Source organism: Sylvia atricapilla, chromosome 1 (assembly GCF_009819655.1).
Source record: "Sylvia atricapilla isolate bSylAtr1 chromosome 1, bSylAtr1.pri, whole genome shotgun sequence".
Lineage (NCBI taxonomy): Eukaryota > Metazoa > Chordata > Aves > Passeriformes > Sylviidae > Sylvia > Sylvia atricapilla.
Genome location: NC_089140.1, coordinates 43,355,047 through 43,380,836, shown reverse-complemented (window position 1 = coordinate 43,380,836; position 25,790 = coordinate 43,355,047). Strand labels below are relative to the sequence as shown.

Below are 25,790 nucleotides of genomic sequence, written 5' to 3'. Positions count from 1 at the left end.
AACAGCCTTACAGACCCCAGAATTAGCTCAGAGCTACTTACTGTGTAAGTTTAGAAACAAGTGCTACCATTTTGAATTTAGATAATACAATGAAACTCTGCTTTCACTAAAACACATCAGGATTAGGCTTAGCTGTAACCTTGTAAAGCAGCTGAATGCTGTAGTGAGAGAATTTTAAGTCTTGCATATCTTAAAGAAAATCCATCATTTTCATGCCTTTGTGTCTACAGGACATTTTACTGTGTGACTTACAGCATCCCATGATATTAAAAAGGGAAGTCTAACCAATTTTTCATATTCTTTTTTTCATTTCTTTCTGTTGAGATTGGAAAAAATAGGGAAGGCAATTTCTAGAAAATCTCATTTCAGTCTCTTATAAAGTAGCAAAGCCTTACATTGGCTGACATATAATCAACTTACCAAGGCCTTTGGTTTCTTTCCAGATGTATTTTTCACTGTGTAAATTGAAAATTAGACACTCTCAGAAATTCTTTCTTTGTTGTTAAATCTTGTAAGAAACGTAGTCATTGCTATGAACTGCATACTTCAAACAGGAAGATTACCTTAAAATTCTACTCATAAGTTGTATTTGATAGTTTATGAGCTAACATTCTACCATGTGAAAAAGGCTACATGGTGCAGATAACAAAATATGTGTATTTTAAATTGTACTCTCAGGGAACCTAGCTGAGGCAAATTTTAGGCAAAATAATACATTTGTTTTTTTTTTTTAAATAGAAGTAGTATCTTCAGGGGGCTAATTATAAGTTGTGATATTCAAGACATCACTAGAGCAGAAATAGGTATTAAGTGCCCCTAAATGCAACTATTTTAGAAGATGTCTTATTACATAGTGGTAAAGTGTGAACATAGTCTCACACTAAAATTATGTATTTAGCCCTTCTGTACCCAGGGATGTCATCTAACTCACATTCTCTTAAAATTTAGATCTGCATTTTTAGTTTACCAAAACCATGTTTTTTCCCAGCTAGATGTTATACACATCTTGTTATATGTTCATTATGTAAGTGCACATGTATAATGTATATGCACCTTACATAATTAGTTTTGTTTTGCAATAAAAAATGCTTTATCTGCCTTACCAAATCTAAATTAGTTACCCTAAATTAAGCATGGTTGTCATGTATGCTAGTTCTCAGCATGATTTTGAAATTGCTCAATGGCAATGCTCTACAGGATTCTGTGGAAAAACCCCACCCTCCTTGTGGTAATACTAGAAGACGCCAGAGCCCTTGGGATCAGAGACTTCAGTGTGTTTATGGGTAGCTGTTGTTTTGTTAGTGTGTTATAGCTGCTAAAACACCTCAGGGGAGCTTTGCCAAAGTGTTTCCTATCACCAGTGCAGACCTTTGAGCAGGATTTGATGTTAAGATAAAATTCCTTTCTGACACCTTCATCCCAGTGCCCCTCAGACAAAGAGAAATCAGGAGCTTCTTGTTCACTAGGGATGGTGGAGTTCTTTTAATGGCCTGCTTACCTGGAGCAATGCCAGGGCTGTGTTCTTCTGGAGGCCTGGGAGGATGGTGTTCCTTTGGCCCCTCATCTGCTGAGCTGCCACAGTGTCAGCCCCAGCCCTTGTGCTTTTCAGGGCCCCTCACTGCCCAGCCGTCTGAGGTGCAGCAATCCTTTCCCCTTTCCATTTAGCTGTTTCCACCATCCGGTTCATAGAAGTTTTGCTCAACAGATTTGTTCAAAGCTTGGTGTATTTAGCTCATTGGTACCACAGAGCACCTCAAAGCATGTGCAAACTGTTTTGAGCAAAAGACTTTGTGACCATAGAGATGTTTGGTGTCCTGAGCGTGACAGCCACTGTATCCGCTTTGCCTGAGATTGCCAAAGTGACAGCGTTTCCTTTCACACACTAATCCTTCCTCTCCTGAAAAGCACCTTAATTGCCCACATTATCCATATGAGTGAAAGGGAAGGTGAGTAATGTTAGAAATAATTTCTCGGTAGTACCAGGACAGGCTGTTGGGTCTGGTTTTAGAAGAGGTGATATAAAAGGCTGTGCCTGGCCTGCCCCACACACTCCAAATTGCCTTGCTCTGAAGTTACATTGTAGGAACAGCAACAGCATCAGCAGTTGATCTCTTAGACAACGCTAGATATCAAATGCCTAAGGTTTGTTTAGATCTACAAATCACCTCTTAACATTGTTGACCATTACATTACTAGCCTAGAGTTCCTACTGAGTCTCCTTATTGATTTTATTTCTGAGAAATTCCAGCATTTGCTGATAGAAGGTGTTTTCTGTAGTAGGAAAAGATAAAGAGGTAACACTGAAGTCATTAATGACTTGGGGGAAATGCTGAGGGAATGTTTTGATTAATTGTCCTCAGGGCACATGAACATGAAAATCAGTATGACCAGGCACTAAGGAAGTTCTCTTTTTATACAACACAATTCAGTGATGGGACAGGGATATTTTGGATTATTAAAGGATATTGGGAGGCCAAAATCTGTCAATATGCTAAAAATTTGAGTAGACAAACTCATGAGTGGTTATTGCATTCTGGCTGGCTTTTAACAGCATCTATTAGATGCTCTTTCCAGCTTCACAAGAGTACAAAGCTGTTCACTGTCAGTAACAGTGAAAATCTGGTGAAGTAAAGAGGAATATCCTCTTTCCTAGGTGTTCACTAGCATCTGACAGAAAGATGATACTGGTACCATATTTTTTTATTATTTTCTTATGATGAAAGCTTGGAGCTTTCAAAATGAAATTTAAGCTTCATTTTTTCACTGATTTTCATTTGAGAAACCTTTAAATGGTTAGGGCTTCATTGTCTGAAAAACTGCATATTCACAGCAAGGTGATGTGCACACTGCTAGTAGGTCATACTGCAAGGGTGTTTTTTTCTTTGGCTCCAGTAAAATTTTATGAGAAGGTGAATGGATTATTTAGGGCTGAAGTGTGTCTCTATGTTTGCTGTGTATAAACACATAGATAAGCCAGATAAGCCAGTCAAGCCCTTTACTATTTTTTGGCAGCAGCAGTAGAGCATAGGGAATCCTGTGAATGCCTTCAAATACTCATCCTGATTCAAATACTGACGCTGGTTACACATGCACAGCCCTCTGCTGCCTTCCTTTCTTGTACATATGAGCTTATACATTTTTCATAAAAATACTGCCCTTCAACGAAATCCCTGTTTGATATCAGCTACTTCTGTTTTTTTAATGAATCCATTTCTAGTTTCAAGCAAAACATCTGAGAGTCTGGTGACTAATGTCTGGAAAGGCAGGTTTATTTTTACAGGCTAATTGAGGAGTAGGCTACTCACATTAGGGAGACACAATTGTTCTCTCAGACAGACAACAGTGTTTCAGACTCTTGCACTTCAAAATATTGGAAGAAATGCTTTATTAGAGTTGCACCAGAAATGAGTCCTCAGTTTTTGACCAGGATAAAATATGGGAGTGAAAAACCTGCCAATTTTCAGATTTCAAGAGTATTTTCTTCATATTATTACAAGTATTTTTCATATTGTATATTGCAAGTATTTTCTTCATATTATTGCAAGTATTAATAAAATGGAACTGGGAGGGGAGGTTTGTGTGAACATTGCTTCAGATCAACGATAAATATTATTAATAAATGAGTTATGTTAATCCAAGCAGTGCTGAAGGTTATCACCTAAATGTTTCATGATACTGCCACTAAGAAAGAAGAGTGAAAGGACACAACCGGATTACCTGACACAGATACCTGTGGGGAAGGTGTGTCCTTCCTCCCTAGGTGTGGGCTCCCCACCAGTTTGAGCTGTCTGGGAAGAGTCAGGATTTGGCCATGGAGGCCTTCACCTTGTGGTTGTTTTGGGCATGATAACAAAGCCTGGATGCCTTCCACCTTCCTCCTGAGTGTGGGATCCCTGTGCTAGAGTTCATACCTCCTCCATCCCATGCCCCTCTCTTGGAGCCTTGGATGTCCCAACTCTGACACTTGGCAGAGGCTGGCTGAGGTGGGGGAAGCAGAAGTGTGGTTTGGCTCCAGCCATTCCCCATGCCATTCTGGATATGAGGAATTTGGGCAGATTAAATCTTACCAAGCCCTGGGGAGGACAGAGATGAAGCAGACTGGGCAGCAGAAGGTGCCATATGCAGTTAAACTGAGGCCGTGGGAAGGATCAGTCCGCAGTATCCCAGTATGTGGACATTTGAAACTGAGTCTGCTGCAGTGTCATGTCCTGCCCCTGAACCTTGTCTTGTGCTTTACTGAGGCTGTGTTAAGAGCCTGAGATAATGGCATTCTTCATCAGAATGCAGTGTGTGTTTCTCCAAGCAGACTTATGAATATGCAAAACTTGCACAAAATAATTAAAAATCACTAACTCATAATCGTCTCATGCACATTTTAAAATATAGAATTGTGATTTTAGTAGCCTAAATTTGTTTGTTCGCAGCTCTTGAACTCTTAATCTCCTTAAGAGCTTTAAATCCTCTACACTACATAGCTTTAAGGTGACCTGCAAAAGTAAAATCCAGGATCCTGGTAATGTGATGATATCCCCTGCGTGCTCTCCCACTCTGACTTGCTCCCATTTTCCTGGCTGTTCAGAGCATTAAGCATGTACTCGTAAAGCTGTTGACATTTGAGTTCTTTCCTTCGATCTTTAATGATACAGAAACAGGAGCTTGATCTGTCTTTTATACAGCTTCTTGTGCTGATTCCTCTGGCTGTTAATTTCCTTCATTCCTTCAGAAGGCAAACCATCATTCTGATCACCACTTTGTCACTGTCACTGCCCTGTGCCCAGGGACAGGCTTGCCACCAAATTTAAGATCAAGATTAGTTGCAGGTTGGGTATTCAGAGGAGCTTAGGATGTAAAAGTGAAGTTTGGGGAGAAGAAATAAGCCAAAGAAGGATACTCATTTGTCAGTCTTGTATAGACTAGCATTCCTTCATAGGCAAAAAGCTGAGGATTTTTGTAAAGCCAGATGTTTTCTCTACAGGAAGTTCTACTTTTAAGCACTCCTTCATCTTAAAAAGTATGCAGAGGTTTGCCTGTGGCTTCTCTTAGGTTTGCTTTGGTGTTTCTGTTTGTTCGGGTGGGGGTTTTTGCTTTTGTTTTGGTTTGGGGTTTGTTTGTTTAATTTAGTTTTTTAATATTTCTGTTTCAAAGGGTGCAGCATTAGCAGAGGCTGGTACTGGAGTCAGTTCAGCTTCTGATATTTTAGCTGTTGGATATATGTTCCCCAATTGCAGGGATGCAGGGATCCTTCACGACCCCAAACACTGCAGAGTCCAGTGAATTCTGCAAGATGTGGACATATTTTTTCGTACTGAAAGCTTCCCTTATTTGTTTGCCAGGATTAAGAAAAATGAAAATATGCACTTTTTCTAATCACTATTCCATAGATTGTTGCCAGGAAAGACTTCCTTCCTTCACCTTCCTTATTCATCTGTCCATCAATTTATGCTCCTCTTAGGATATCCATTGCTCCAATATCTCAACATTGCACAAGTTTTACTTCTCAAAAACAATCAGAATTCCAGATAATTTTTGAAAAATACTGCCCTGCATCTTTTAGGGGAGGTTTCCACAAGATCCAGTGGTGCCAGGATCCTTTTGTGACTTGTAGATGCATGTGCTTCCACTTGCTATCATGGAGAAAGAGAAGCATCTGTGTAAGTCTGCAACAAGAGTCCTTCAACAACAATCCCACAAGAGCACTTAGTGAATAGTCTGTTTATGTTAACATAATGCTGTGCTGAAGGAAAACTTCAGGATAATGGCAGATTTTTCACCCATCCTTTTTTCAGATCCCTTTTTCACCTCTGTTTATACTGTCGTAATGCTGAAGATACTTCTTGCAAGCACAAATACAAAGGGCTAAAATTGGTCAGAATTTTCATCTCAATTTTTTCCCCCAAAACATGCTGCTTGATTCCCATAAAACAATTTGAATCTATCGCAGTTTTAGCAGACTGTTGATCAAAAGAAGTGCCCCCCAAACTAAATGCCTTTATTTTTTGCTACTCAAAACAGCATTTTATCAATAAATTTTCTTCTCTTACTTTAAATTTTAAAATTGGAATTAAAGCCCATTACTCTTTTAAAAAAATTATTATGTGGTTTTTATTGACTGATGTTATCAGTTTGGATCAAACAGAGAACTTTGCTGAAGTATATTTTGCACCTCCAATTCAAGGTGGCACTTTTCACAGTTGTGTTCCACTTCCAGGAAACTGGATAGTGGTGAGTTCAGGGTGACATTCCTGGGGAACAGGCAGTATGAATTCAGCATCTTGGCTGTTCAGGTGTCTGATCCAAGCCCCCTCATGGGTTTGGTGAAAACCATATTTTGGAAGAATACATTTTATAAAAGTAAGATCTGCACCTCCCAGCTGTTATGTATGAAAAGGGACCATTGATTAGTCATTTTAATTTTCTACCTGGTATAGTTTGTAAACAATGTATCTTGATTATATTCTGGGAATCTTAAATTACCTTGTAAGTTTGGAATATCAGTCAAGATGTTACACAGTCACTGGCTTTGTGATAAAATACTGTTTTCGTCTAGAGGAGAGTGTTACTAAAATGAATGTTACAGCACTACAAGGAGCAACTGCATGTTCCATTTACCTTCTTACCTTACAATGAAGAAATATAACCATATTTAGGCATGAATGATTTTATTCAACGAACATGAACAGACTGGTATATTGAAATTAATTGTTCTTGGAGTTTATAAAAATGATTACTTACAAAAAGAGATCATTTCTTTTATACTTTTTTACACTTGGATTTTGTAAAGGCTAAACAACCTTCCTAAAGCCTCTCCTTGAAAATCAATTTTTCATGTAACATTGCCTTGCTGATAGTAATTCCTTAGTGTCTTTTCCTGTTCCAGACCTGAGTGATTATATTTATATAAAAGATGTAGTAGTTGCTGGGAAAAAAAAAAAACCCAAACAATAAACTATCAACTTATTTTCCCTCTTTCCTCTTTGCCCCAATTAAAATACATCCTTTTAATTAAAATGGTCACGATCTTTCTTTCATAAGCTTATTATTCTAGCTTATAACCCATGTCCTGTGCTTTGCAATTAATGAAAAGTTGTTCTCATTGACCATGCTAATCTTAAGCATCTCAGAGATGGACATTTGTGTAAAACTCAGGGATGTTTCTGGTTAAGCCTTGGTTTTGGGCTTTTTAAAACAGAAAATGTGCAAAGCCCTCTAACTTTGAACACAGCACTCAAGGAGCAGAGCAGTATCCTTGCTCATACTTTCAAGTTATTTTCTGCTAAAGCAAAATTATTTTACAGCTTTATTTTTGATTTTATAGTCCTTTTTATCCCACCTTTTCCTCTGCTCTCCCATACTTTACTCATAGAGACAGAAACAGAGACATTTCAGCAAGACTCCCTTTTTCAAGTGTTTTGTTTCTGGTTTCAATTTTGGGTTTGTTTGTTTGTTTGTTTTAATGGGAGACGTGAATCTCCTTTTCCTTTGGCGTTTCCATTGTTTCATAGCGATTTCCAAAAAGGGGTTAATTTTTTCATACATTTCTCAGTTTTTGATAATGGTTATCACATCTCAGGTAATAAAAGACAAGTGAAGTTCGATCTATCAAGAAATATTTGATTTCAGTATCTATATCTCACCTTATTATTACATTACCCTGAATTATGTATCAAACCTACTTTAAAGCAAATGCACGTCTTAGCATCACTTTTTTTGCTGTTTTGTTTTTTCTCTCCAGTCATAACTGAAGAAGGACAATCACATTTCCAAAAAGGATAATATATTCAGGAATGGTACCTTAACTTTTTTCTGCCCATTTCTGTTTCAGTTCTGATATCATGGTTAGCCAATGTGATATTGTCACTCCTGAAGCATATTTTTTTATCAAGATTTTATTAGCATTGCATTTACTTCCAAATCCTCTTCAGAATTCCTTAAATATTTTGCCTACTGGATTAATAGCATGAATAAAGCATATCAATGTAGTTACTTAAACCATGGAAAGGTTTACTGAGCTGGGATGAAATTGCAGAAGTTTTTCAGGCCTGGGTTTGTGCTATGTCTTTGGATAATAGACCTCTCTAAATCTCAGGAGTCTCCCTTGGAAAAATGAGAGTAATTATGTGGTCTTCTGCTACTGTTTTGGATCTAGATACTCATAGATAGATACAAAACTGTAGAATAATTTAGCCTGGAACAGACCTTCATATTTTGAATTCAAAAGACCTTTTTAACAGTATTTCTCTTAGATGAATATGTAGAACTAGAGAATAAATATGAAAGAAGTTTTTGTCTTCAGGCCCTGTCCCTAAACTGGAAGTAAACTGAAACCATGTGACGTTAGGCATGATTCAAGTGCTTTTAACTAAAATTCACTGGGGATTTTTGGCTGGGATTTTTAAAAAGTACCAATTATTTTTATGTACCTAACCTGAGGCAGTCTAGGAAGGTTTGATTTTTCAAAGGGGTTTGTTCTCAGTACTTTTCTCTGAAAAATCTCGTGAAGGGACTTAACTGGAGGAATCAAAATCACAAGTCTCCAATGAAATTTTTGGGGTTTGTGAAGTTAGTTCTGTATCTCAACTTTATTATTTTGTCTAGATATATATCTAGGCCACCTCTGAACTCAGCTGTCTGTTAAATTGACTGACTTTTTTAATGCTACAAAACAGAGGCAGAGATCATGTTTCCTAGTAGGGACCAGTTGATTGTCATATTTGATTAATTCCTGTGGTATTTTTCAGTTCTTCTGAAAGACAGGATCTTCTAACACAGGGCAGAGCACATCACTTAGAGAGAATTATGCGAACTGCATTGGTTTTGTGACTCTTGCTAGTATGTTGTGGTAATAAATAACCATTTTTATGTAAGTGGATGGAAGATTATAGTTATAACCACTGAGAGAAGCTATTCCTCTTCTTTCCTGCTTTTTTGTGCATTCATTAAATGTATTTCTTTATTTCACAGTTCCAATGTGTGGAACTAACAAATCTTTTCATAACACATTTACTTAATAGGTTTAATATTGCACATTTATTTGGAGCATTTCTTAAAAAGATTTTGAAACACCCTACAATGAATTATTTTATATACTTGCAGTGTTGGAGCTGATTTATAACAATATGATTGCCCTGAGGAGAACTAGAAAAAGCAAAGCCTAAACCCTGCCTTTAACTTAGATAACACTGCAAAGCACAATTGTCCAAAACAATGAATTACATGTCAGCAAGTTACAGAACTAAAACAAAAGCATAACATTTTAAAATACTATTGTTTACCCTATGATCAGGTTCTGAAATTATTTCATACATGCAAAGACTCATTTTTATAGGTCAGTTGAGATACAGTCACAAAACTCCAGATCAAGCTTAAAAATGTTACAGCACTTGGGACAAGTTGCAGCACATTTCTGGTTTAATGCAGGGACACTCACTTAGGTTACATAGCCAAGAAGTTCTGCACCTTAAGTCCATATTTTTCCTAGTGCCAGTGGATGGGAAGAGTGGTAATGTGTACAGAAATAGCTTGACTGAGATTTCATCAGTGGTAGAACCAGGGCTCATTGCCACTTGTGCCTAACACTCATGATGGCTGCTAAGCATCAATAGATGTTTTCCGTAGATGAAGAGAATTTTACCAGAAAAGACTGATTTAACTATGTCTGGCAATTAATGGAAAAACTCCTATTTTGACAAAAATTTTCCTTGAGAAATATTTTAAGCAGGATGGGAAATCCTTGTTGGAATAACGGAAAGAAAGGAAGGGAGGAAGCAATTAGCACTGTGAGAGTCCCCAGCCCAGAACAGCTGGCTGAGATGTGGAGAAGCCATTTGAATGCAAGTCATTCACTTATTGACTAATTGCAAGATGTCTTTCCCAGTCTTTTCTGTTGAAGCAGAATTGTATAATTAAAATAGGGGGGGTGAACAAGAGAAAGGCTGATGCCATAGTATGATATTTAAATGCTTCTCTTTGATGTGGGAAACTCGGGTTCAAAACCTTGCCTTAATAAATATTTAAAGATTTATGCAAAACAAAGCAGCTTCAACAGAGAAGAGCAAGGGAGAAGCACAGAGCAGAAGCCTGGAATAGTTTCTATAACAGTGGATAAAGCCCATGTCTAAATAGCAGGGAAAATGATGGAGCAAGAAGTCAGAATGAAAAAGGCTCTTACCCACAGGCCAGAAACACTATCTTCTTTTCCTTCCTTCCACCCCTAAAAGAAATAAGAAACAGTCTTGGGTTTGTCCTGATGTAAGAGGAGGGAGTCTTTTGAAATCCTGAAAAGCCTCCAGGGAGAGAAAAACATTTTTCCCATGTTCTTATTAGAAAAGAGTTTCTTATTTACTAGGACAGGTGTAGCAGGCAGGATCTTAGAGATATGCAGGATATCTAGCCCGTTGTCTAATTACAGGAATTAGAATTATAGCATGAGAAACCAACAAGTCTTAGTACAAATTAATCCCTTTAAGAGGAGCAACAGGTCCTGCCTGGAGCCCTCATTAACATTTCTGGAAAAAGTGTTTTGCCAGCCTGATTATTTTTACTTTGTTTTGACAGATAAGTGAAACAAATCCACAGAAGTTAACTCCTGGCCCAAAATTATTCTAGGAGTTCCAGACCCTGAGTGTTGTGCTTAGGTACATACAGGTCATTTTCAGAATATGAGGCTTTTGGTACGTATGTTCCTCAACTAAATGCAGCAGTATAATGATGAGAATTTAATGATGTATAATAAGTTGACATCTTCCTTCAAATGTCAGCGAGTGCAAGCTCGCACTTGCGCACTGCAATACTAAAATGAAATTATGACTTCAAAAATGAACAAATCCACTTTCAAGTCTGAGATCTATTTTCAGTAATTTGAATCTCCATTAAGGACCATGCCAACTCTCTATATACTATTGGAATTAAGCCTAACACTACTTTGTGAGCAATCAGAAAGCAAAGTGTATAACAAATATTAAAGAAAATTCTATTGTAAATAATCTTAGATTTCCTGGAATACAGATTTCTCTGATCCTTGAGTACTCTCAGGCCTATTCATATGAAAGGTTATTTACCAATTTCTCTCTGTATTTCCTGAGAGATTCTACCCTCAATTTCATCTTTCCACTTGTGAATCCCCACCGACTACTCAGCCTCACCAGCAGTATCTTGACTGTTAACTGACTGACTGCTAAGCAAAAATACTTTTTCTGTATCCAGAGGAGGTCTACCAGGGACAGTTTGTGTGGCTTTGGAATAATTGATCAAACTGGTAGATGGGGGCTAGTTTACAGGGAGATTGACAGCCGTTACTGGCTTAAAAACTCTTCCCCACGGTAGTGCGAAGACAAAGCAGCGAATTGCTGAGAGGCTGGTGCACACCTAGTGGAAATGAATGCTTTTGTGGGCTGTACACGTTGAATGCTGATCTCCTTGCCAGCAAGAGGTACCTCTTTTGAGTGCTCAGCAGAAGTCTCCTGGGAATAAGTGTCTTTGTGCACAGCAGAGTCATCACAAATTGGAAATATTTCTGTGTATGCATGTGAAAGGCAGAGAAGAGTATTTTCTGATGGCAGAGCTTCCATGGTTGAAATGCTATGTTTAGTGATTTCCATGTAGCCATGAGTGTAATGTGTTTTTCACATACATTATAGCACAAAATAAGGTAAGTGGTGTTAGGAGTTTCTTCTCTTTCCAAATAGCTCTGTGAAGCCAATCTCCAGCTCCTTGCCAGATCCACCAGAAACTTCGTGTTGTTTGTTCATAGGATAGAGTCAGCTTCTGGGAGGATGGGAGTTGTGTACCAGATGGGTTCCTGGTACACTGCTTAACCCTTTTTGTATACATGAGTATAGAATTTGTATAATTTCATCAGAAACATGTAAGGAACCTTTTTCATTTCAGTAACATTCCTGAAAATATCACAGGTTGATTTTTTTTTTCATCATTATATCTGTTCTTCATTTCATCCAATGCATAGCAGAATTAACTGCAGTGTGGCATCTGCTTTTATTTCTGACCAGCTACTTTAAAGAAAGAGTTCTCACAGTACTATGCTTGCAGTTTGGGGTTTTTTCTTCAGGTGTTCCTTCTGAGGGCGCTATCCAAAGGCCATTGAAGGTCAGTGGGACATTCTCAGCTGGTGTAAGTTACACAGCTCCATTTAATTCAGCTAATGTTGACAGTGTGCATCAGATGAGATCCCCTAATCTTTACCTTAGAGAGAATTGTTTTTCCTAAATGTATATAGGACTAGTATTAGATTGCATACTTCATATTCACAGAGTTTGTCACTAATTAGGTGAGAGTACTCTCTTCTGCCTACCTGCCTCAGGAATAATGTTGTTTCATTTCATAATGACATAATGGTGCCACCTGCAGTCCACAGCCTTATACAAGTGGTTTGCGGTAAAGTGGCTCACTGTAATAAAGCACTGAAAAAACAGAAACGGGAAGAATAGCAATCATCAGTTATTTGTAGAAGGTGCTGCCTTTTAAGAAGAGATGCTTTATTTCAGCTACCATAATAAGACCTTAAACTTCTCACTATTTTCTTTGAAAATGTAGTTACTGCACCAATAATCTTTGCAATGGTGACTTGTCAGAGGCATCCAATAAAGCTTGGTACAGTATTGTCTGTAGCTCTTTATGATATCAAGTGCTCTGCAACCTACTAGGACACTTCACTGCAAATGTCAGTCCTTGTGCACACATCACCAGTAAAGAAATCTCGTACCTTGTAAACTGAGTTTGAACCTGAGAGTTTTTTTTTTTTTATTAGCAGTGTAAAATCAGAATGATTAACTGATTAATGTAGTTCTTCAGTGCATTTCTGATCTATTTGGTTTTCTCTTCTCCTGTTTTATATTATATGTTTTATATTATATATGTTTTATATTATAATATGTTTATATTATAAAATGCTGAAGGATGTCCGACTACCAAGTATACTGTTATGAATTCTTTATCATTATTACTTTTAATATGTGAATTTTGGCATGGTTTTCAGAAGTTTTCCTTCCACCTCCTTTTCACAGTTGTTAAAAATAGAGTGCATTTGTGCTTTTACCTAAATAAATGAAAATAAGAAGTGGTGTACAGAGACAATGGGCAAACACATCACACTGCTTGGGAAAAGAAACACAGTGAAATAGAGAAGATATTAGAAAATCCTATTAGTTCCAGTTGCACTTGCTTCATAGGATGAACTAAGGTATTTATGACTTAGATCTTTTTTCAATTACTTTTCCTTGTGGGTAGTCTTCAGAGACTATCTGCAGACCAGATGGAATAACCGCTTCTTTCTGCCTGAATATTCTGCTCTCTGTAGGGTCTCTTTTTCACTGATATGTGATCGTTGTTTAATAGGGTATTGATACAGGCACATGTTTTACTCTACTTCCTTTAATAGTAGTGAAATAAATTACCCACATTAGTAGGAAGTAGGGTTTATAATTACATTGAAGTAAATGTTTGATTCTCCGTTCTTCTTCCATTGGTAATTATTTTAATGACAGCTTCATAATTCACCTAAGCAGAGTAATGATAGGATGTCCGTACCTACATGAACGCAAAGGAAATTGCACATTAATCTGACATAATGTTAACATTAGGGAATGAATTGCCAGCTCAGTTTTAACCAGACCTCTTTTTATTCACCTTCAGTTATTTTTGGTGCAATTTTGTAATTTATGCAATCCTGATGATATATTCAGAGAAGATACTTAGGTGGCTGAGCACTGTTACTTCCCACCACTTATTTGGAGTACAAACACAGAGATCAGCCATTAAAAGTCTGGGTTTAGAGCACCAGCTCCACTCTTTAAGTCTTTTTCCAAAATGCTGCATTTCTTGGCATTCTCAAAACACAGGAGCCCTCTGTTAAACCCAGGAAACAGGCATTACTGCTTTTTTTCCCAAACTGTTTGCTGGGTTTATATCCTATAAAATAGTCAAGTATGGTAACTCTACTATTTTTCTTGTGTTCTTCATTCTGGGATGTGTTAGCAGGTAGCTGTAACTTGAGAGCAAGCACACTGAAATGTATGGGGTTCATCTTTACATTAATTTCTTATGGAATCAGGCATGTTCTTTCATTTATTCTCATTGCTCCTGGACACCCTGAGAACAGATTTGAAACACAGAGGAGGAAACTTAATATGGGTGGATATGTACAAATGTTTTCATTTTATCCTTCTACGCTGTTATGCCATGGAAGTATATGTCTTTTAAGTTGCTCCTCAATACTTAGTCATTTTCATTAACAAAAAGGAGCTAGATTTTCCTCAGCTGCTGAGAGATAATGGTGGAATGACAAGCAGTGATGATCTTCGTTGCTTTCAGCACAGTGGTTGCAAAGTCTTGCATATGAGCAGGGCTTCACGAGCTGCTGTTGGGCAGCCGATTCCGGAATTGACTTTGGCACCTCCTCACGAGCTGGCATAAATGCTCTGCGACACTTCGGGGCAGGAACCAGCAAAGAACTCTGTGCCAGCCTCAACTGCAGGGGTTGTTGAGACGGCAGAAATTTAATTGCTTCTGCTGGAATCAGGCCAGGAAACAGGGTCAGCTCTCTTGTCCTTTGGAATGAAGTATTCTAGTGCATCAGAGATGCAGCAGCAGCACTTGGAGTTGCAGCAGAAAACTTTTGCAGCAAGCTTCGATCCCATCCTCTACACAGAGGGTTTTCCCTGTACTGAGAAGCCCACCCTGTAACCCTGTTACCCAGGGATTCTCCCAAATAAAGTCAGTGTCTGTCTTCACTAGTATCCTTTGCCAAAATCTTGTCTCTTTGGGCTAGGATGGAGGTATATCTCTGCCACCTCGTTCAGATGCCACTGATGATAGCTATGTGTCACTTTCTTTGTTTGTTTATTTTGAAGGAAAGAAAAGTGGTTGGATACAGGTTTATTTTGAAAACTGCCAAGTATCTGTTAGAAATCTGATAATGCACTGGAAAAAGAGAAATCCCAAAAATAAGTCTGATGTTAAACAACATCCCTTCTTATTGTCACTGGAAAACATACCAAGAAACAGCATTTGAATGAGTATTTCCTTCCTGAAAATTTTAATGTTGCACTTCTCACTGATTCTGAGCATTTTGGGCTCTTCATTTTGCTGTGTTGTGAATATGTCAGAATTTTGTTAAGGTTTTTTAGTACCAAACTTAAAACTTTCACTTAAGTCACAACATACTGCTTTTGAGTGAGAAACAGGATAAGCACAGAAACTCTTCAAAATAAATATATGATTTCACAAAAATCATCATCTGTTTTTAGATGGTTCAAAAGAGGAGGGCAGACAAAATTAATCAAATTAATTACTGTTTGCACATGCTTTGCTTTGTCTATTTGGCAAAAGGAAATCACAATAGTGATTGAAGGCGACTACTTTCAGGAGCACTCTGTGCAGCAGATTATTTGTGTCTTAGTAATATTTTTACACTAACAGAAAGCTGTCAGATTCACTCTTTTAGTTCCAATGTATGTAGCTGAGTTTCCTTACGAGTTGACACAACATCATGTTTCTTTGATGAAAAGCAGGGAAGGTCTCATATAAGGTAAGATTAAAATACTATTTAAATTGTTGATTTGGAATACATGCATATTCTAGAATGTGTATTACAGAATATATATATATAAAAATATAATGTATACATATATAGTGTGCATTTATATGTATAATATTCTAGACATATTCTCTATGTCTATATACACCATATTTGAGAAATTAATTCCATATTCTTTCATTAATATAGAATTATAATGTGTTACATTTTAATAGACGTGTATTTCACAGTGTCTCATCTTCATAGGGGAAGAATCTGGCCTCCCTAGATGCTACAGCAAAGCACTCAGTTACTTCATCAGGCTTAAGCTTTCTTCTGATTTCTAGATCATTTCACCCATGTGGAAACTTCCGTGGTTCTGTTTTCCACAGCTAACTTTCTGCCACTGTTTTTCTCCTTTCTGGCTGCATCCTTATAAAATATTCTTACAGAAGAGACTGCTTGTATCCATATATGTTTGCCAGTCATCTAGGGTAACCAGGATGCTGAGCACTTCTGGTTTTCAGCCTGTTTCTTCCTGAGATGTTGGAAACAAACCTGATAGGCAAATGCAAGAGCTCCCTGCTCCTGTGCCAGCTTTCCCAGGAAGCTCATCCTCATGTTCCCACCTCACCGTACAACTTGCTTGTTTATACCAAGTGTCACATCCGTGGTTGCAGAAAGAGATAAACCTGGAAAATACAGAGCAGCTACTAAGAACTCATAATTATGGAGAACACTTATTAAACACTTGAATGCATGCAAGGGGAATACAAATAGGAAAGGAAGTCTGCCTAGATTTAAACAGGTATTCTAATGTGTTCTGTTAAAGTGATATTTTCTACTCAGTACAAGAACAAAAATCCAATACCAGGTTATTAAATGTGTACAAAAATCCCTCAATAATTTGAGAAGCTACATAAAAAAGATTAAATTTGTCAAGTGTTGCCATTTCACAGTGTTGGCAGGTTCATGAGCTTCCAAGAAACAGGAAAATATCTGCTCATGATACATGATGGAAGATTAAGATACCATGTCATGATCTTAATTTAACTCTTTACTGGAAATCTTCAATAATACATTGCCTTGGGTGCTTGTGACATTGCAGGGATTTAGATTCTTCATGGAGATGCTTTCAGTGTCCATACAGGAGACAAGTTCAACAGTAAACACAGCATAGGATATAAAATAAAGCTCTGGACAAAAAAACTAAAACAGTGCTGAAAAAGGCTGGTGGTTTTGTTTCTAATTGTGTGTTCTGTGCACTAACTGCGAGATGTTATATGGAGGGCTCACCCTGAAGCATCAGTGCCTCTGTGTGAAAGCACTAAGCTCAGAATGTGAGAAAAATGAAGGAAATAAATTTTAAAAAAGTAAATAAACAAAATGAACAAAAAACCCACCCCAGAAATGAGGCCCTTTACACTTGGAGATGACTGCTAAAATAAGTACACAGTATTCAGTAGAAATTTCACAAGCATTTTAAAAAATCAGATATGTGACTATGAGATAAGGAATTGTGACCTTTATTCTCAGACCTTTACCCTTAAATTAAAATTAGGTTTAACCTTTAACATTGACCCCTCAGGTTACTTTAGCCATTTCTGTTATATAGCATTTCTGCTCTCTCTCTACCTATATCTCTTGATTTTCCATAGGAAACATGGATTAGAATATTATTTTAACAAACATTTAGAATTGCTTTATGTTTCACAATTTATTTCTTGTCCACTTTATACTAAAAACTTTCTATGTTTGAAATCTCAACTGGTCTTCATTTTAGAACTTACCCATAATTGGGAAGACCTTCCTCCCTTCCCCTGTGTTGTCATCCACTGAATAGTGTGGCCAGTTCAGGGTCATTAAACCTGTTTGCCAGGTTATTCTTCTGGAATGATATCCAAGTCATTAACTCCTCCACTGATTGACAACAGAACAATCAGTGTAATCAGTTACTTTCTGTAAACACTCATCATTATTACAATTGGTTTGGAGACAGGTTGATGCTGCTCTGGTGTGGAAGAGCATTTCATACTCTTTCTGCCAATTATTATCATCTTCCTTTCCTGCTTGACATACGAGGCAATAGCTGATTTTTATCTGCTGTTTTTCAGAGAGCAAGATAAAGCTAAGGAGCTTTTTTTAGGAACTGAAAGTACATAGTGGGAACTGGATAGAATCTTGTTCTGAGAGCTTTTAGATACGCAGCCATGAATTATGATAAATTTCACTGCTGTGCTTGCAGGTAACTCAGAGAGGCCTGCCAATGAGTAATGCCTTTTTTTTGCTATGTAGGGAATTGTTAGTAACTTGGATGAGCAGAGATCTCAGATACATCTAATGGGAGGAGGCACTGCTGGGTCAGTACACTAGTTTATCATCTCTCACCAAAGTTTAGAAATATTCTTTTGCATAAGGACAGAACAGACTGTGAACTAAAAGAAGGATATTTGTAGAGAAAACTACTGGAGGGATATTGATAATTTCACAACAGGAGCCTCAGGGGAGTAATTGCAGAAGTTTTTGCTCTTACTATATTTTGCTATTAGTTTATTGTAACTGAAAAGAACGTTGCAAATTATCTTGTGCATGGCAAGGCCAAAGACAGTCTCAGAAACTTAAATCTGGTTGATTGGCATGGAAAGTCACCACTTTATACTTTAAAAATGCTACACCCTGCTCTCTTAATTGTTGAGCAACTAAGTCTTCATCACCACAAGCAGGGCACTAAAAAACTTGCCCAATTTTGGTATTGCATAGTAAGTTGCTAGGGGTGTCTTGGATGGGAAATACACACATACACAAAAAAATGTTATTAACAAGGAGTTCTTTAATATAAATAAAGTGATACACAGATCTGCATGTTAGGTCTCATCTGCAGAAATGGAAGTGTGCATGCATTTGTGTCCATGCTGAACCTGTTTAGTAACTGTTTAGTAGCTGTATGATTGCTTGTATATATACTGAGGATGTTGTTGCATAAACCTAGCTGTGACTGTTAAGTAGAAGCTTATTTATGTTTTCACCATGAAAAACCTAGAGAGTCATTGAAAATCCAGTTATAAGTTCTCCTTCACGTAATTCTAATTTATTGTAGCATATTTCTCTGTTTTAGAGAAATATCTGTGGGTTTCATTAGTCAGCACTGAAAGATCTGTGTTTGAGGCTCCTAGGCACCCTTGTAATACAAATAAGGGTAATAAACAAGCGATGGTTTTAAGTAATTGGTTTTGAAATGACCCTGATAATTCTCACATGCTGTGAGTTGTCAAGAAAGGGCAACATCCAACTGCGAGGATTCCCGTCATTGCTGAGCCACTGCTGATGCACTTAAATCTCTAGTGCTGGTGTAGAGAGACTGGTTCAGTGAAAGTGGTTCTGTAAATGGTCTCTGTTTTCACTTTTCAAGAACTGAAGTAGACTCAGGCAGGTGTCATATCACAGCTGTCAACAAAAATTACTCACTCGCTTTGAGTCAGAATACTTGCCTTCTTTTGAAGATTTCTCCTTCCCTTCACCGTTCTCTCCAGGCAAATAATTTTAAAATCGAACTTCCCGTTTGTTTATATACACAGGGAAATTATTTTCTTTGTGTTTTGGGTCTGTCTTGGCTGCTATAATTACTGCAGCATGTCAAAGGCAATGCAGAATCTCTTTACATTAACCAAAAAGAAGCTATTGATGAGTTTGTGTCCCAAGTGTCCTTCAACAGGCAAAGGACTTGAGTCCAGAAGAACACTATAAACTTTTAACATATCAATTGCCACCATCTATGTATGCATTAATGTAATCTGGGCACTTGTTGAAGAGGATATGAAAAGTCTCATTGCTTGCAATGGAGCCAGCACTTCACCTAATGTTTAAGGAGCAAACTCATCTGTGCTGGTGGACTGGACTGGTGTCAGTCCATTTCCAGTTCAGAAGAATAGAAGATGTGGTTTGCAAAAAAAAAAAGTGGCTCTGTAGTCAAGAAGAACTTTGAAACTTTCTTCTACTTCAGCTTCACAGAAGCTGCACATATTCTAACAGCATAATGTATGAACTCTTTTTCTTCCATTAGTTCAGGGGATTTTGAGTACTTTAGTTTGAAAAACTGAGCTAATCTCTCTGAGAAGAAAAAGTTAAAATATTTTATCTGCAGTACTCTGAAGAAGGCTTTACTTCGACCAGTGTGAGACTTGCAAGAAACATTAGTTCATTTCAGCTGCTTTGCTCTATTCTCACTGGAGGCCAACTTCAGAGGAAATTGGAAATGAGACTTAAAAAGTTTATTTTCTCTTTCTGGAGAAGCACAACTACTGAAAAGCTAAAACTGTGATGACCAACTTGGATGGAAAAAAGAGTATTTAATATATGTCAGAAAATACCAAATTTTTATGCTGTGATGTTTATAATGTAGAATTTGGCTTTGGAACATCATAACTAGAGAAACAGGGTAACTTGAAGTGTTTGCTTTTATGCTGTCAGTTTTATGTAGATTTTCCTGATACCCAGGTGGGGAGAATGGGTAGGTAATGGGTAAAGGTCTTCCTATAAAAAGACATTTTTTTTTAAGTATTCCAAGTTGGGTATGGATAATTTAGGGGGTACAGTAGGATATTTGGTTCATTTCAAGTAGTAATAACCCTGATGAGGGCCAGACTGTTCCAGAAAGATCACTTTCATAATCAAGTAAATTTTTTTCTGAGATTTTTGTTTTCACCTTCTCTGTTTGGGTTCATGGGGGAAGGTTGAGGGGGATGGGGGTGGTGTAGGGGGTGATGTTGGAGTTTTTGTATGTGTTGAAGTTTTTGTTTATGGTTGGGTTTTTTTAAGTTTTCACTCATTCTAGGTGATGAACCAAAGGAGCATTTGTTTGTAGCCTTTTGCCACCTCATACACCTGCAGTTCAGAGGGCTAGAAGAAGTAGAGCAGGTCACTGATGTTGTCTTAAGACCTCATTTCTTTGAGACATAGTGTCATATAAATTCTACTTATAAACATCATTGTGGTGTTAGTTTAGAATTAATTGCTAAAAATCTTATGACTGACTGTGCTGTAATTTGTTCTATTCAAATCCAACAATGAGCCTTCTCCTTCTTGCCTAGCCACAACATATCATGTTTCACAAAAATGCAAGGAAGCCATCCAAGACAGTTTCTGTTCAGAATTTTAGCCACTTTGTTCGGTACTGTTATCCTAACATGTAGCTAGGGAAAAGAGACAATTAATGGACACAGAGAGTTCTCTTCTTGAAAGGTATGCCTTCCACCTCTTATTGAGTGTCAGGGGACACATACTGAAGTAAAAACAGAGAGAAAAATCTCCTTTTTGCCGCAACATATGAACTAGAATCTCACCTGGAACAGAGCCAGATCAAGGTAGAGAGCCTCCTATTCAAGGGACTTGACTGTGACTGCTTGAGGCTGCTGTCTTTCTGTCTGTCTGGCACTTCTGCTGGCATGGAACAGCCAAGGATTTGGTTTCCTCTCCCACCCAAGCCAGTATCTTTTGATCACAAGTTATATGAGTGTTTTAAGTTAAATAAGCTCTTAGGTTGTCAGGAGGGCTGTCTAACACTCTCCCTCTCCAACTATGTCCAAGGTAATACCAGCATAGGCCATGCTAACATTTCATAGTTGGACTTTGAACACATACACTCAGAGCTGGAGAAACTCCCGCTGGCAAGAGTGGGAATTTTCAATTTTTTTACTGGCTTTTTTGCATGTGACAATCTGCAATGTCTGGCTAGCTGAAGGAAACTTGAATAGATCCTTTTAAAGAAGTACATTTTCACAATCTGGCTGTCAGCTGACTCCTGATAGGATTTAGTCAGGAGACTCACTGACAGTCTTTTAGAAACTAATCTTCAGAGTATGTTTTGGGCTTGTTCATAAATTGCATGGTTAAGTTCCACATTTCCCCCAAAGGTGCTGTATATAACAGTTCTCTCATTGTGAAAATCTAATGGGGACAAATCACTTTAAGCATTTCTCAGAAGCTGTATAGGGAAGATAACCTCAGTGTCTGCTGAGACCCATACACAAGCACATGCTTATTGTAGCCAGTCTTTCCCTTACATAGCTCTTGTAGTTAAAGCTAGCCAGGATTATGGAAAGAATTACTTTATGACAATTGTACTGGAATTTTGTTGGCTTTAGTATTGAGACTTGGAAAAAGTCTCAATAAAATCAGAAATTGTGCAAGTGAGTTCTTGCTCCTGCAGAGGTAGCAAGATTAATCTAGCCGTCATCTTCTGGGAAGCATTAGGAAAATCAGCCAGAGATGCCTGTGCAGTTGTAGCTCCAGTGCCAATACAATCTTTCATGAATGCTCTTTGAGGCAAGAGTATTGGCAAAATCTAATCTTGGTGAAAAAATTGAAATTAAACCAGGTAAAATTTCCATCAGCATCCACCTGAGATACCTTTTCCTTTTAAAAATGGACCTTTCTCCAATGAAAGGTTCAGTTTCAGCCTGGAAAGAAATCTTTCATTTTGTGCTATTTACAAGAAAAGCTGAAGTAATGAAGATGTGAATAGCCAGAAGGGATCCTCTGGTTTAATTTTAACTGAGTCTACTAGTTAGCTCTACCAAGGATAGCACAGTGTTCCCTCTCCCTGCTCAGCAGGTATTTTGAGGAGGAAAATAGGATCATGCAGGGCTGAAAGATGTTCTCCATCATTCCAGTCAGTGCTATTCCATCACCATGCAGCATTAGCATAGGTTTTTATTCCCTGTAGTTGAGCTGTAAGCAGTAGGTAGGAGACTGAATTCTTTCAGCAGTTGTCTGAACACTGATTTACCAGCATTCAAATTAAGTGTATGGAAAGCCTCTTTAAATTAATGATACTTTTAATAAGAGTGTATGTATACTGTTAATCATCTATTTAAGCAATCTCTAAGAGTAGAGACTGGAAGAACACATTTGCTGAAAGATAAAGTATGATTTACAATGTGAAAGATTTGAAGAGAGACCAAAAAACCCTTAGAAGTATTTAATAGGAAATAATACTTTATCATCTGTGGTCTTTACCTGATTATGGATTATGGATTATTTGCAAAGATCCTTCCCTGCTTATTTGATCTCTCTGAGTGGGTTTTTATAAAAATGTCTGGAGCACATTATTTCTATGTTTCAGAAATGCTTTTCACATACATTTGAAATGCAGGATCATTACTGTGTACAACATGTTTTTCAGACAGTAACAATTACTTTCTACAGCCAGATGTGAAACTCAGGGGAAAAAAAAGAAGTCATAATGGATGTGTGTGCAGGAATCCCCTTTCTCCCTTAGCTGTAATTGAACAAATGGCACTGAGATAATACTGTAATTGTTTGCCTTTTCCATGAAGCCAATATGAAGATTAAAGTACCATCTGGCTTTCTGAAAACTGAAGTTAGAGAACCTCCAGCTTGAAAGAAAAAGCAGTTGGATCCCTGTTGAGTGGACATTTTATATATAATTTAACCTTGCTCATCTCCACTCAAAGTTCTAACCACAAATAAGCTCTAAGAGCTTTTCTCTCTTTGTAAGAGTCAGCACCCTAATAGAAATTTTTCAAAGTAGCTTTTCCTAGAGGACTCTTATAACCTTGGGTCTGTTCTCGTATTTATGGTCCAATCGAGTTTAAAGACTGAACCTGAAAAGGAAATCTGGTTGAATAATTTCATAATAAGGGTACTTTTTTTTTTTCTTTTTCTTTGTGAAATAGTGACTTTTTAAAAAACATTGTTTTCAAAGTTTCCAGTATTACTAAAACTACATTTTTTGTACATTTATACCAATTTGCTATGGTATTTTGACAAATCTGTTTATTTAGTATTACTTCTAAGATCTTAAATAGCATTTGCAGCTATTACAGAAAAAATATTTTTGAATCATGCTTCACCTGTGAAATCCATTTTTTGTTAAATATTTATAAAGTAATTTCAATAAAAAACAAGCATTTTATATTAGCAAGAAATTTCACAGAAAAAATAAAATTTTTTCAAGCTCTGTGAAACAAAATTGGTTTCAGGAATTTTTTTTGTAAATTAGTTTTTCTTGGATATTTTTTCTTGTTGCCAGCTCATCTAAAAATTCCTGTTGATAAGAAACAGACAGTTTCTCATTTTTAGGGAAGATTTAATCCAAAAGACTACTCCAGGACTGTTAGTGTTGAAAATACTGGCTCTAGTTTTTTTCCAGGCAGTGTTACCACTATCAGAATCAGAAACCCACTTTCATTTGATTTCTCTCCAGTGAAATTTAGTCTGTAAACAAACACATGAAGGAACTGCCCCTTTTTTCCCCTCTACCCATCCCTTCAATGTCAAAACTTCTAAAAAAGTATCTCCAAGTCTTAGAGCAAAATCTTTTGATATGGAGATCTTCCTCTAGTCTGGAATTCCCACATAAAAAAAAAAAAAAAAAAAAAAAAAAAGGCAAATAGGAGGTGGTAGGATGGTCCAAATCTCAAGCTTTCTAGAGTCTTTCCAGCACTCTTAAAAGAGATTGTCCACCTACCAGCTTTGACTGGAGTATTTGGGCTGGTTAGAAAGCAGAACTGGTGGACAGAGATGTCTGTTTTAATAAAGTGCTGTTTTGGGAAATATTTAAAACTCAAAATCCAGTGGACATCCAGTGATTTCAGTTTCCTTCTGAATGAACTCAGTGCCCCTTTGGGCCAGGCAAACTTCAAATGACTTGAGGAGTGTTTGAGGAGAAAACCTTGCTCTTCCTCTCGTGTTGTCTGACTACCAGTGCTGAGTGAAAGGTACTGAGCCTCACTGAGACAAAGAAGCCAGATAAAACCCACTGTTGTTACCCTCAGAACCACCTGAGAGTGATACAACAGTGTGCTCATCATGTGACAGGGCAGATGGCTTTGATACATTGCTGCTTTTAAAAAAACCCTAAAAGATATTTTTTTAGCTGGACATTTTCAGTAAAGGCCTCCTGATTCTGTTGATATATGCAACCTTTATCTAGAGAGAACATAAAGCTGAATTTGGAATTCTGTTCTTTAAAGCTGTGAGCCCCTTTGTTGTCTTTGGAGCAGTTTTAAAATTAAAATTTAGCAAAGCATGTAGTTATTGCTATGCGCTTCAGTCTTGGCTAGCTGAGCTGTATTTAGCAAAATCTGTAAAATAAAATTCTCAAAGCTCAAAGTCATTGAGATATTCATCTTTATGCATGAATTTAGGCAAGACTACCAGTGAGGTTTGGTTTGAATAGGCACTGTTGAGCAACAGCAGGAAACAGCAATTATATGGGCACCAAACACTGATGTGTATAATTTCAAACCTATTTCAAAAAATTATGTTTGTAACTATTGTCTCACCTTCAGTGACTGTAAAAACGAGAAAAATAATGTTTGCCCAAGGCAAACAGGGTTTTGAATATTAATTTATATTTGTAAAGCACATCAACAAGGTAAGTCAGGACACCATTTGACCATAAATATACAAATACACATAATCCTGTATTTTCACACCTGGCAAAATGATGCAAACAAGAAATCATTTTCTTCTGAAATACACGACTTGCTTCATTAAGCAAAATCCATAGCACAGAACTATCAGCAGCAAGCTGTGTTGAGATTCCACTTGCTATTTTATTTTGATCAGAGCAAGAATAGGGTTTTAATATGTCCTATGATTTTGTTTCAGATAAAAGACTCCATCCAGCATATATCATAGTTTCTCCTGTAGTGTTTTACAGTAAAATATCTTTTCTCTCTGAAGAAAAATGTGCTGATTTGTTCTTCTCCCCTTTGTCTCCCCAGTGTATAGTTTGGGACTGGGATTCCAATGGAAAGCATGACTTCATTGGAGAATTTAGCTCGACTTTCAAGGAAATGCGAGGAGCTATGGAGGGAAGACAGGTAAGTGGAAACCACCTGAGCAATCTCACTATGTAATCTCTGTAGAGCAGTGTTCCCTAGACAATCCTGTCATCAAGCAGGTGGCATTGACTCATCATCTCCCAGAATTTAGTTGTATTGATCTCTCCCACAGGTTTTACTGTTACCTGGATGCAATAATCTGAAAATCTAAAAAAGCATTTGTCTTGTACTTTCATGCCTAGAATACTTAAGGTCTTTTTCTAGTTCCCATTCCACAAGCATTTCGTTCTGCTAAGATTTATTTCCTTTGAGCCCAAGCACATGGTTTCCATGAGGTTCTGTGCTGCAAAGCAGATGCTCGTTCTGGCTACTCAAAGCATTTCCATGCTGGCCTAAATTGGGTGAGGGTCATTTTCCATCTTTATCCATTTCTCATGTGCTGCATTCATTGC

At 37.4% G+C, this 25,790-nt stretch overlaps 1 protein-coding gene across 1 annotated transcript in view; it reads left to right on the top strand.

Moving 5' to 3' along the window:
* Positions 1-25,790, top strand: part of CPNE4 (copine 4) — a 187,242-nt gene that overhangs the window by 108,235 nt on the left and 53,217 nt on the right. The window contains exon 8 of the mRNA XM_066320811.1: positions 25,279-25,377. Coding sequence (XP_066176908.1) covers positions 25,279-25,377 — 99 coding nt within the window. The remainder of the gene's footprint in view (positions 1-25,278; positions 25,378-25,790) is intronic.